Below are 14,172 nucleotides of genomic sequence, written 5' to 3' on the forward strand. Positions count from 1 at the left end.
AATTACTTCTACTGCCACATTGCTACACTTTCTATAGCACTGTTTCGTATGAAATAGAATCAAAAACTTTACTGAAAGCTAAACATATGATGTCAAAATTATTTTTTCATCCAGTTCCATTGTTACTGTTGTGGTTTCTTCTTATTTTAACTTGCACAAATAAAATATTCTTTCAATGTGTAGCAATACATATATAATATACTGATGCCTAATAAGGCTTAGTTGCTTTGTTGCTTAAAACAATACCTATAGAAAGATTCTCCAGTGGATCAGAGGTTGGCTAAGTGAAAGGTCACATAGGGTGGTAATTAATGGGCATACTTCGAAATGGACGATTGTTGTTATTTGGTTTTTAGGAGCATTAGCAACTAAGGCCATATTGCTCCGGGGATATGTGGTGGTCATTCCCGGATCTTTCCGCATCCTCCGCATTTGGTGGTGATGGGCTCGAACCCCGGTCTAATCAAGAAGTGTGTGCTACGCACTGCTGCTCCTTCCCACCTGGCTACAGAGGCGCAGAAGACGTATCCCAGAAGACCTAGGTTCTTTAGGCTTGGATTCATAGAGTGTTGGCCAAAGAGGATCGTTGAGGTATACCCAACAGAGTGCAAGTTGGAAAGCTCCTTATTTTGGCGGCAGCGGATGAGTTTGGCAGAGTACGCGTTGTCTTCTAAGATAAAGTGAAGGGTCATGTGCTTTTATGTACAAGCTCTGTACTGGCGAGGTTCTGCAGGCACCTAGTGCAGATCGCAGGGCACTGTGTTGGATGGTGTTCAGAGACCATAAGATGCTGTTTTTAGCTGAAGCATATAATATAGCTCCATAATCTAATTGTGACAAGATTAGAGGATGATATAAATTCATGCATCGACTGCCTGTCAGCACTCCAGAAGTTGAGGTTACTGCGCGAAGGATGTTTAATTTATGAAGGCACGTAGCAGGTAGGTTATATGCTTATAGGCAGCTGATTAAGTTTGGTGTCTAAAATCAAACCCAATAGTCTTATGGAGTCGGTCATCAGTATTTCCCTGCCTTTGGGTTTTAATACAGGTTCTCGATGAAGCGATCGAAATTTACAGAAGTGTATTGCTGCTGTTTCCCCCTCTGTTAATCGATAGCCATTACATTTTGTCCAAGTTTCAATTTTGGTCATTGCTAACTATAGTTGTCTTTCAATGGTAGCCATGTTTGATGATTGACAGGAAATAGCAAGCTCATCTGCATACATATAAGTTTACACTGTAGCTGTCTTGTGTAATGTTACAGGTATGTAATACAAAAAGTGTGGCACTTTAAATCGATCCCTGAGGTACCCCATCAAGCTTGCATGTCAAATTTGGACAGCTCATTCTGGAATCTTACTTGAAAGGGCCTGAAGTGAAAAAAATTCTGAATGAATCTAGGCAGGTTACCTCTCAGTCCAAGGTTGTATAAGTTGTATGTTCCCAAAATCTAACGTCTTCATTTTTCATCGTCTGAATTATCTCAGATATGCCAAACCAGCTGTACATGATAACTAGGAGTCTAAACCACTGAAGGAACTTACATTTGGGTGATATTCAGGTCAAGTGGACCCAATTTTGGCGAAGTCCGGACAGTCTGTGACAGCCAAATCCTCTGCTTGCACCTTCACAATGGTGAGACTGTTAGTAATTCTGGGTATGACCCCCATGCATAAGCACACCGTGGGTAATGACTCAAGTGTGAACCAATGTAAGCAGGAGTCGAGATGTGACACCCACACCACATGGAGGAATGAAGCTCCTCGGTGTTAACAGACAATACTAGGTGGAAGATGACTCTCATCAACTGGTGCAATACCACCACTTTGCTTATTGGAGGAACCCATGTTTAGTCGCCAGAGCTAAGTTCCAATCAACCCTTCCCCAGCTCTTCCATCATGCAGTATGATTCTGACTTTTGAGGATAGGATGAACATCATGGCGAGATCCAATCTTCCTTACATTTCGAGGGTACAGCTCTAAAACGGTATTCACAGGCCAGCCGCTAGTTAGTACACCGGACTGAACCTATTGGTAATTCTTTAGGAGGCTTCCGGATCAGCTAGTGTATAATCTTGCTACCTCTACTCTGCCAGATAGTGACTGGAGGTAGTCCGAATACTGTATATGCAGGAGGGGGCATTGTCGAGGCCACATTACATCAAGGATCTGTGTATATTCTTACCATGTGTACGCCATATCCAAAAATTTCATTACTTCATACAGCACGTCCCACCCCACTTTTTTTTACTATTGAATACACCATGAATTGTCAAACTAATAGAGTAAGCTTATCTGCAAAAAAAAAGATCTAAACCTACCAAACACTTCCTAGTTCATTTCACAAATATACATGGTCTCAATTCTAATCTCAAAGATGTCCATTTCCACTTGCAGTCTGCCAAACCTCATGTACTTTTTCTGACAGAATTGCAGTTATCGGTTGATTCAACCACTACTCATCTCAGTTGCCCAAATTATTTGCTCTATGATTCCTTTCGCCTCAAAGGTGGTACACATGTGCATATGACATTTCCGATATTACATGTCAGAGACTTGGTAATTTGGAATCTCCTCTTTTCAATCTTCTCTGGCTTAAAATCTCTCTATCTCATTGTCTGAAATTCATCTGTTGTCTCTACCATTCTCCCAACTCCACTAATCACTTGGAGCTCTTTTACTTCCTCTCTTTGCACCTTGACTTTCTCCAGTCCAACTTTCCTAATAGTGAGGTAATTTTCCTTGGTGATTTTAATGTTCACAACTCCAACTGGCTTCTGTTTTCTAGTCACACCAACCAAGCTGGTCGAGATGCTGAGGCTTTTGCAATTACTAATGATCTTGTACAGATTGTTCATTTACCTACAGGAATACTGGACAATCCTAAACATACAGCCACTATGCTTGAACTTTTTCTCACAAACAACTCTTCTAAGTACACAGTCAAAGTGAGTGGTCCGTTAGGCACTTCAGATCACAAATTGGTGACTGTCTCTTCTCCATTGGAGCCTTTATCTCACGACTATTCCCACCCTCGTATTGTTTGGCATCACAAGAATGCCAAATGGAATGACGTGCGAGATTTCTTTTCTTTTCCTTGGTCAGATTAGTGTTTCGAGATTTCCGATGTCAAAGTTTGCTGAGATGGTTTGGTTACTGCATCAGTGAAATTATTCTTGTAGGAATGGAATCCTTCATTCCACACTCCACTTTAAAATCTTGTCCTTTATCTAAACCTTAGCTTTCCAATAAATGTGTTAAGGCTGTTCAAAAGAAAAACAGCCTTAGCACATTTATTGGAAAGCTGCATATCGTGATTGGCTTGTTTCCAATACATCAGTTTCATTTTCTGCCTACACCAAAGTTCAACAACAATTGTAAAGCGTTATTAATCAGTCCAAACTAGATTTTGAACAGGGTAAGAGTAGAAAACTTGCTTCTTGCACTAATGGTAGCGAAGCATTCTGGTCTCTTGCCAAACCTATTGACCACAACTTTTGCCCATCTCTGCTCCCACCTCAGTCAAAACCAGATGGTTCTGTTGTCACTTCAACCAGGGATAAAGCTGACCTGCTAGCATTCCATTTTTCTTCCAACTCATGTATTAATGATCTTGGTAAAACACCTCCCACCATTCCCAACACACTAAATTCAATGCCTCCTGTGGTCTTCCATCAAAAGGATGTCAGAAGGATTTTGAGAAATATTGATGCTAAGAAAACTCCAGGTCCTGATGGTATTTATATACTTGTTCTCAAAATCTGTGCTCCTGAACTTAATCCTTTTCTTTACAACCTTTTTTCACTTTCTTATTCCAAAGGTGTTTTCCCTTCTGCTTGGAAATTTTCTCATATCTAGCCAGTTCCTAAAAAGAGTGACAAATCCCTCCCATCCAATTATCGTCTCATTGCAATTACTTCTACTCTTTCTAAAGTAATGGAGAAATCAATTAACTGCCAACTCTTAAACTACCTAGAAACCTTCCTTCTGATCAACGATCGGCGATTCCGTCAGTGTTGATCCACTGGTGATATTCTGGCTTATTTTACCCATTTATGGACAAATTCAATGGAAAAGTTCGGTGAAACATAAGCAGTTGCTCTTGACATCTCAAAGACTTTCGATCGTGTTTGGCATAAAGGTCTTCTAAACAAGCTTCCATCTTATGGTTTGCCAACTGTTTTTTGTAATTGGTTATCCAGTTTTCTCTCTGATCGCTCATTGATGATGATGGTAGATGTCTTCTAACTTCTCGACTAATGATGGTGTCCCCCAAGGTTCAGTTCTTTCCCCCCACTCTTTTCCTCTTGTATATTAATGACCTTCTTCCATTGACTGGAAATCCTATCCATAGTTTTGCCGATGATAGCACATTGCATTCCACTTTCCTTTTTTGAGAAACCTTGCCCTACTCAATCAGCTTCAAATTCTCAAATATCCAATAACAATTCCTTAAATGCCGATCTCCACGTAATTCTCCAGTGGGGCAAAAGACAACTTAGTTGATCTGAATCCTTCTAAAACTCAGTCTTGTCTTATATCTTGCAAAAAGGATTCTTCTGCTCCTATGCTTATCTTTGGTGACACTCCGATTTCTAGGCAAAATGATATATCTCTTTTATGGATTACCATGACTTCTAATCTCTCTTGGCACAAGCACATTACAAATATTGCTTCCGCTGCATCTAAAAAAACTTGGTTTTCTCTTTTGCTCTTGGCGTTACTTTTCTTCCAAACAGCTGTTCACTCTGTACAAATTGCAAATCCAACCTACCATGGAATATTGTTCCCACATCTGGGTCGGTGACCCCAAACCTCTCTCAGACTTCTAGATTCCATTCAGAAGAGGCAGTTAGGTTAATTAATGACTCATATCTAACAGAGTCTCTCCACTCTCCATCTCATAGACATACTGTGTCTGCTGCATGCCTTTTCTACAGATACTTCCATGGGCACTGTTCTTCCGAATTGTCTTCTATAATTCCCACTGTCTCTTTCAAAACAGTCCAAACACGTGCTGCCACCAGCCAACATCCATTTACTGTCCAACTTCAAACTCACAGAACCAACTTTTCATCTTCCTTGTTTATTCATTCAACTGCTGTTTTCTGGAACAACCTTCCTTCATACGTATTTCCTGAAAATCACAGTTTACAGAAGTTCAAGTCTAATGTCAACAAATATCTTCTTTCGCCTTCTCAACCTCCAACCCAAGCACAGTACTAAGTACTATAGGTTCTAATACCTCTCGTGTTTGGGGTTTTCATAAAAAAAAATAAAAAAATAAAATTTTGTTCTTGCACATGTGAAACATTTTGAGAATAAGTTTCGTATGAAGGTAGATGTGCAATCCATTGATCTAAATGAATGGTTATACTTGATACTATGGAAAGCTAGTAATCCTTGTGTAGCAAGATGCTTCCATTCACCATTTACATCTTGTTTTGTCATGAAAGAGGTTCGTTTATGGCCTACACTTTTTGCTGCAACTGCTTCTTTGTGCTTCTTTTTAGAAGTGTGCTGTGTAATATCTGAACGACCACCAGGTTCAACAGAAAATTCAGCTATACAAACAGTGCATAAAACTTTACCATTAACATTATGACTTTCAAGTTAGGAAAAGGAATTCTTGTTTTAACGTGTCCATTAAACTACACTTTCGCTAGGGTATCTCACAACCTATTGTCAACAAACTGAATTTATAATGAATTACTAGACCATTCAAGTAATGTTACTGAATTTACATCACCACCAACACATCAATACTTTAAAAAAACCAGAGAAAAGACTATAATTCATTTTCACATGTCTATCACGTCAGCCATGCTACGAACAAAAGTCAACTGTCGTGTGCATTATAATGCCACTTGTTAGTTAGTTATTTGGTTGTTAGGAGCATTAGCAACTAAGGCCATATTGCTCCGGGATATGCGGTGGTCATTTCCTGACCTTTCCACATCCTCCGTATTTGGTGGTGACGGGCTCGAACCCTGGTCTAATCAAGAAGCGTGTGCTATGCACTGCTGCTCCTTCCCACCTGGCTATGGAGGCGCCGTAATGCCACTTGTGGAAACTATGTAAAAGCCATCTGAATCATATCTTACTGGATTATAGTGCAATCTATTGGAAATAGGGTAAGCCTCTTTACTAATTTGCAAAAAAATTGCATAGTTAGGTTAGAGTTTACGAAAAAGTGGAAAAATAAGAGAAATGGGAAGAGTTTTTAAAAAAAACAGGACATTTGGCGTCCCGTTTACATTTTCTCAGGACAATGGGACCAATGGCTGAAAAAGGAGACAATCCCGTTAAAAATGGGATGTCTGGTCACCCTATTCTAGGAAAAGAATAGTGTTTAAATATTAATTTAAATGACCACGTAAAACAAACTTTAGTAGTGTTAAACAAGAAGTTGTAACACAATACAGTGCTTTAATATTTAAGATTAGAAAATAATACCACACCTTACACTGTTAATTTTTATTATTTAATTAATAATAAAATCTCTTTAAATTCATTTGAGAAAATCTCAGAAGTACTATCTTGTTTTTCTGTTAATATATCCAGCACATGATATTCATTAGAAAATGAAACATACTGAATAAAATTCTCATTTCATACAACATAACATAACTAAGCCTTGTGAGCCATACAGGTCCTGTTTCTTGACAGAATCGTGTAAACTAGTGAGACATTAGGATTCAATATGAAAAAACATTTAACAACATTCAGCATTGTCTAAAAGTCTTTTAGTTTTCAAATTCTGTGATATTACTATATTTGGTGGTATGAACATTAAAAAATAAAATGGCACATATAGAATAAAATTGTTTTTGTTTGTTTTTTTTTAAGTCTCATGACATTCTATGAAATACAGCTACGAAATCCATGTATTACAAAATTAACAACTTTTAAAAACTTCAATAAAATTGTTTGTTCTATTGACTGCAACAGTAAAAATATTTGGATCAGATGGGTAATTTAAAATTAATAGAATACCTGTGATGTGATGACCTATAATATTTTCTTCCATGGGACATACTTGTCAATGAAGCAGACCGGCTTTCTTCAAATGAGTTTTCATCTCCCATATATAGAATATCCATGGTTTTTTTATTATCTTTTTATATGAGAAAAGAACAGGTACAAATCTGAAAATTAATACAAAATAAATCAATATTCATTATGGCCTTCATATATATTATGCAGAAAAAAAAAAGGATAAAAGGTGCAAAGTCTCAAGAAAGATAAGAACCAGGCATACTTTGTTACAGATAAAATTATTTCACAAATAATTTTAAACTATTTTTTGGCCATGAGAAGTAAATGTTCATATTTTATATTCAATTTAGAATGATATGAGCCACTCAGAATCCAAACTGATCAACTCCACGAAATAAAAAGTAAAGAAAATTGAAGTTATAAATATTGTTTTTTTTTTTTTTTTTAATTTAGCTTGATGTTGTTGTTGTTGTTTGGATTTTAGGAGCATTAGCAACTAAGGCCATATTGCTCCGGGATATGCGGTGGTCATTCCCTGACCTTCCCGCATCTCCCGTATTTGGTGGTGACGGGCTCGAACCCCGGTCTAATCAAGAAGTGTGTGCTGCGCACTGCTGCTCCTTCCCACCTGGCTACGGAGGCGCCTAATTTAGCTTGAAATACAACACCAACAAATATTATATAGTGTATTATTTAAGATACAGATTTTACATTACAAGATATAAAATTCATAAAAATAAATATACAGTGGATTCCGGTTATTTGGGTTACCGGTTAATCGGGGCAGTCATTTATTTAGGGCAAATCTTAAAAAACAGAAACCAATCGGGAAAATAGCCAGGGCTTACTTCACCTAATTGGGACAGCATGCCGTTTAATCGGGGCAGGAGACTGCAGCACTGGAGATTACCCTACGATTGTCTCCGACAGTACCACGTTGTTCAGTCGAAATTCTGGAGGTCACAACCATAAAACAATAAAAACAATTAGCAGTCACATATTTATTGGGCTTTTCTGTTAGTGAAATCTATCATAAACGAACAGATCTTACTGAATTTGCAATAACACCGACAGCTGGAATTCTGTGGGTTATTATGGTGAAATGTGTTTACACTTCCATGAAATCTTCAATCATATAAAAAAATTAATTTTCAGATCTTCTCTTCATTCCTATTTTTAAAGCTTTGTAACTCGTTACTCCGTTCTCACTTGCACATATTGTGTTACTTGCAATTTGTGTGTGCCATGTTCTTTGTTATTGATTGCTCATCTTTTTACTGTTTAAAATTTTAACCCCTGCCCACAAATTATCCCCAGGGGCTCATATCTGGTGAGTATGGGCTTGGCACACCTAGGGTCCTGAGCTGAATATCATCATTCTTCTCTTTCTTTGTGATTCCCTTCTACCTCTCTCTCTCTCTTTGGGTAATTCAGAAATTTTTTTTTTTGCCTGGAGCAGCATAAGCCTCAGGCTTCCTTGCACCATATGGCTAATAATAATAATAATATCAGTGAACAGAAATGTCAACTAGTTTGTATGTACATATTACAGTACGTATTAATTATTCCGATTATCACGTATATTCTTTAGATTTTCACGTATCATTTAATTTTTTTAATTGGTAAGGTAATAAAGTGTAAATTTGTGCTTAATATATCTTTGCTTTTATAGCCTGTGGATAATATTCCTCCTATTTTCGCTAATTAGAATCACTGTTTAATAGAATTAAAATTCAATTCACAAATGTGATCACAATGACCGGCGCTTACTGCGCATCTTATAGTGAACGGTACTTTACTATGTTAAGTTCGTCGTAACGTGATCTGATTGTACAGTGAACCAATTGTAAAGGGAGGGTACATTGTGTTTTTAACTATTTACATGAAACTTTGGATAATTGGGGCAGCTGCTTAATCGGGCCAAAATGCACTAGTCCCGATGTGTCCCGAATAACCAGAATGGACTGTATCAAAAAATTTGTTCCTGTTCTTACAAATTTTTTTTATAAACTTGTGGAGTTAATATATTTGGCAACCGAAAATATAGAAATTGCAGGAAAAAAATAAATACGACGTCATTATAACATTATTTATTATGGAACTTTCAACAGAAAATCTATATAGGAACTGTTTTATTATTATTATTATTATATTATATTATTAACATAAATAATATCTTCGATGTCAGATGAGTCCAATGTACTGTCACCTTGATTTGTCATTAAATTTTTGTAATAGTCATGTATTTCAATATGTCCATCATGTCTTTTCTCTTCTCTTTTGTTACAGATCTACCAAAAGGATATAACAATGGCTGGTCTATGTTTTTCAGTATTTATGGTCTACCTGCTTGGAATTTTATAATATTTACCGAATCAAACTGTATATCTTCGTTAAACTTTCATTTGAATTGTACAATTTGTAGTTTCGACCTCTAATTTAAATCAGTCAACCTCTCTATCAGTCAACTGGCATAATAAGCCAGCTGACTGACAATCCCATAATTGTTTTATTCCTTTCTTTTTGATGGACTCTTCTAATGGTTTTGTGGAAAAATTCCTGATGAGTCATCTCAATCACAAACGGTTTTTTATCCTTACATGTTCTGATGATTTCGTACCAATCAGCGAGAGAAAAAATGTTTTGATTCTTCTTTGCATGTGATTTGATAATGGCAAAATCTGAATAATTAGGCAAATAACTATGTCCATTTACCAAAAATTTCATTTCAATTGATTCGGCTTTTATCTCTGTATTTGAACCAGTTTTAATAAACTTAGAAAGTTTTAATATTTCTATGTTGTCTGGTGCACGGATCTGAATATATTATTATTTTTTTATGATTTTTAGCATAAGTCCTTGAGGTATGCCAGACAAGCTGTACTTGCGAGTCCAAAACGCTGTTGGAACTGATATTCAGATGACATTCAAGTCAAGTGGACCCAATTTCGGGAAGTCTGGACGGTCTGTGACAACCAAATCCTCTGCTTGCACCTTCACGTTAGTAATCCTGAGTATAACCTCCATGTACAAGCACACTGTAGGTGACCATGCAGGTGTGAACCAACGTAAGCAGGGGTCGACGTGTGGCACCCAAAAGGATATGACTATGGCTGGTCTATGTTTTTCAGTATTTATGGCCTACCTGCTTGGAATTTTATAATATTTACTGAATCAAACTGTATATCTTCGTTAAACTTTCATTTGAATTGTATAATTTGTAGTTTCGACATCTCTAATTTAATCAGTCAACTGGCATATTGAGCCAGTTGACTGATAATCCCATAACTGTGTTACCAGGCAATACTAGGTGGTAGATGACTCTCATCAACTGGTGCAATACCAACACTGCTTTTTGGAGGCATGAAGTGGGGGAACCCATGTTTAGTCTCCAGAGCTAAGTTCCAATCAACCCTTCCCCATCTCTTCCATCATGCAGTATGACTGATGACTTTTGAGGATATGATGAACACCATGGCGAGAACCAAACTCCCTTACATTTCGAGGGTACAGCTCTAAAACAGTATTCACAGGCCGGACACTAGTTAGTACACTGAATCGAACCTATTGGTAACTCTTTTGGAGGCTTCCGGATCAGCTATAATCTTGTTACCTCTACTCTGCCAGATAGTGACTGGAGGGAGTCCGAGTAGTGTGTATGAGGGGGGCATTGTCGAGGCCACGTCACATCAAGGATCTGGGTATATTCTTATCATGTGTTTTTTTTTTTTTTGTTGTTGTTGTTAGTTGTTGCCGCATCAGCTTCTGTGGGCATAATGCACCTCCCAAAGTTTTTGCATTTTACTCTGATCCAAGCCCGAGGCGGAATTCAAACCCGCAACTAGAGACTTGTTTCAACCATCATTTTGCTACTTTTTAGGAGAATACTAACGGCGACCTGATTATCTGGAAACCCCAGTTTTTTGTTTTTCGAAAATCATGTCCACTGCAGATCATAATATCATTGATGAATGCCAGGAAATTACTCCTGAAACTATCCAAACTGCAGGCCTACGGGGTGATACTGAGGCCTCCAGGCCTACTCCAGCCTCCAAGAAGTGTAATAAGAAATCATTTCCAAAATCAGAAATGGAAACCAGATCCCACAGTGAATGAAAGGAACTACAAGACCGACATTCCCAGCAAGGAGAAAATGATGATGAAGAGACCACTAGATCCCACTCTGTCTGAGGGTCCCGCTTTAGAGCAGGTCCTCTACCTGAGAACTGCATTAGAAACTTTAATAAAGACAACCAACAGCAGAGTCAGTACAGCTCTGCACGCAGACATAGTTTTCCCATGGACGAAGTTGGAAACCATTTTACTTGCAACGCACCTCAAACGCGAGAAGGCAGTGTCTAAACTCAAGGCATATCTTGACAGTAGAGATAATCAAATGCAACAGCGCGCCCCTACCTATGCAGACGGGCTGAGGATTCCCAGAAATGCTAAACAAACTACTGAATCAGGAAACTCAACCAAAAGGAAAACTCTTCTACAAAAACCACATCTGGTCATTGTTAGACCTACTTCCACAGAAGATCTTCGCACAAGTGAGGAAGTAAAAAATAGTGGTCGCAAATTTAGCAGAAGACCTGAAAATGGCAAAAATTAAATCTGTGCGTAAGACATGTAATATTGGTGTCATCATTGAAACTGAGACGAAAGAAGCTAACAAAATCATTAGTAACCCCAAAATACAAACACTTGGCCTACAGGCTGCACCCCCGAAATGAAAGGGGTCCAGCATAATAATTTATGACACTGAAAATTTATGACAATAATAATTTATGACACCATGACATGAAAAGGACCTAACCCCAGCAACACTCCAGGATGAACTATATAGAAGAAACCTCCAGCAGGACCACCCCAATGTTGAACCAAATGACCTCGTTTTCCCAAAATTCCAAAAAAATGCCAGCGTGGGAAATTCTACCAACTGGGTAGTGGAGCTTTCCCCCACAGCCTGGAGAACAATAAGTCAACAAAACAGTGTGTTCATAAATTGGGGCAGTCACCGCTTCAAGGAGCATGTGGCTGTCCCCAAATGCTACAAGTGTTTTGGACATACGACACACATGGTGAGAGAGGCCACGACTTTAACTCGTGCCCTAAAAAAGAAGACCCACCCACTTGCGAAAACTGCAAATCAATGAAAATGCAGGCAGATCATTCCATCCAGGACAATAAATGCCCTGTCTACACAAAAGCTAAGAGCACATGCCAACTAAGGCTCAATTATGGGGACTTACCTTAAACCATTTAATACTACCACTGTAAAATTTGGACAAATTAATGCCCAACAAGCTAAAGCAGTTGCAGCGCAGTTGAGGAAAAAGGCAGATGAGGAGAACCACGATATCCTCTTTCTTCAAGAGCCATACTCGCATAGTAAGGCAGTCAGAGGGTATCCGTTGACTTGTTCAAGTGGATGGGGAGACGCCATGGGCAGCTGATTACTGGGCAGCCCATATCATCACCCCTTTGGGGGAATTTTACACAGTTTCTCTTTACTCTTGGCCAGGGAGGATATTCTCCTGATTATTAGATACAAAGCATCTCTCTGGAATTTCCAAATGCAAAAATCATCGTTGCCACCAGCGTAAACTGCAGGTCGCCAGCGTGATTCAGTGAAACTCAAGATAGACGACGCACAAACAATGGACAAAGACTGGAAGAATATCTCTCAAACAGTTCTTTCTCAAATAACCTACCGACCTTCTCTAGTACAATGTGGGAAGCCACAATTGATATCACCATGGCCACAAGATCCGTTGCATGACACCTTTCATCCTGGACAGTTAGAGAAAGCTGGAATACTTCGGACCACCATGTAATAACTTTCCAACTGCACCGATCAGTAAACCAACAACCAATTATAAGGAAAGCTCTACATAGATTTGCAACTGACAAGGCAAACTGGCAGCAATTTAAGGATTCACTAATCATGGCCGCCCGCTCTCTCAGCACGGTTGGACTGGATGCGGACCAGCACCAAAAGGCAATTGTAAGACTAATCACTGAAAGCTGAATTAACTCTATTAAAAGGAAGAAACCTTCTCTTGGAGTTGTACCTGGGTGGTGCCCAGAGCTCCAACAACTGCGACGGGAGGTTTACACCCGATGGAAAAATTTTCAACACGCAAGACGGACATGGCCGGAAGCGGAAGTAGAGTATCTCAAGCAGCAGTACTGAACGGCAAGAAATGAATACACCGCCTTGATGAAACAAAGGAAGAAGCACTCCTGGGAGCACTTAGTCTCCACAGTTGGAAATTCTGCTCCATGGGGAGTGGTCTACAGAGTGATCACAAACAAACTCCCCAGGGGAGAAGTCATCCCAGCCACCAAGACGCCACAAGACATGTATACAAAGACATGGTCCGAATCTATAAATAACATCCTTGACGCCGTGTTCCATCAACACACGCCACCAAGCACCCCAGAGCAAATACTACTATGTGAGGAAAACAGCACATACACCACGGCCCAAGTGGAAGACAGCTTCACCAAGGAAGAACTGGACACCGCTGCAGCAAAAATAAAAACAAGAAATCTCCAGGAGAAGATATGCTGGAGCCCGAGATCGTAAAGAAGGCTGTTGAAACCATCCCAAATGAGATCTTAAACCTCTTCAACCATTGCCTTGAAGCAGGCCATTTCCCAGCAGTATGGAGATCTGCAAAATTAAGGCTTCTTCTCAAGTATCTGACTAAACTACAAGACCTTCCGGAGTTATACCGGCCCATCGCTCTTCTATCCATACTAAGCAAACTCCTAGAACATCTTCTAAGCAATAGAATAGAAATTCATTACTCCAAGGCTGGCCTTCACTCTGAAAACCAATACGGGGATGCTCCACGGTGGACGCCTTGGAGAATATCGTCAAAGCAACTACCACTACCAGCCATAAATACTTCCTTGTCATTTTCAGTGAATTTTGCCGGGCGTTTGACTCCCTCTGGTGGCCAAGCATCCTCGGCAGACTCCAGAAAGCAAAACTACCGGCTAATTTGTACAATTGTATAAAAACCTATCTCGCAAACAGAACAATAACCGTCAGTGCTCCATACTGCTGTCACACGACCAGTCTATAGAGGATGCCCACAAGGCTCAGTACTTGGCCCACTTCTCTGGAACATGGTGCTCAACAGCTTTCTAAAGCTCG

The 14,172-nt window shown here is 39.1% G+C and overlaps 1 protein-coding gene across 5 annotated transcripts in view; it reads right to left on the minus strand.

The window, feature by feature from the left end:
- Positions 1-14,172, minus strand: part of Nt5b (5' nucleotidase B) — a 589,792-nt gene that overhangs the window by 510,611 nt on the left and 65,009 nt on the right. For 4 of the 5 annotated variants that reach the window (XR_016546972.1, XM_090374117.1, XM_090374115.1 and 1 more), the window contains exon 2: positions 6,999-7,150. Coding sequence is in view for 3 of the 5 variants with exons in the window: in XM_090374117.1 (XP_090230243.1) it covers positions 6,999-7,105 (107 nt within the window). In the remaining 2 variants the exon portion in view is untranslated. Of the gene's footprint in view, positions 1-6,998; positions 7,151-14,172 lie in introns of those variants that run through there. The other variant, XM_090374118.1, reaches the window with a different exon arrangement.

Source organism: Mastigoproctus giganteus, chromosome 5 (assembly GCF_048544385.1).
Source record: "Mastigoproctus giganteus isolate SK-2022 chromosome 5, ASM4854438v1, whole genome shotgun sequence".
NCBI lineage: Eukaryota > Metazoa > Arthropoda > Arachnida > Uropygi > Thelyphonidae > Mastigoproctus > Mastigoproctus giganteus.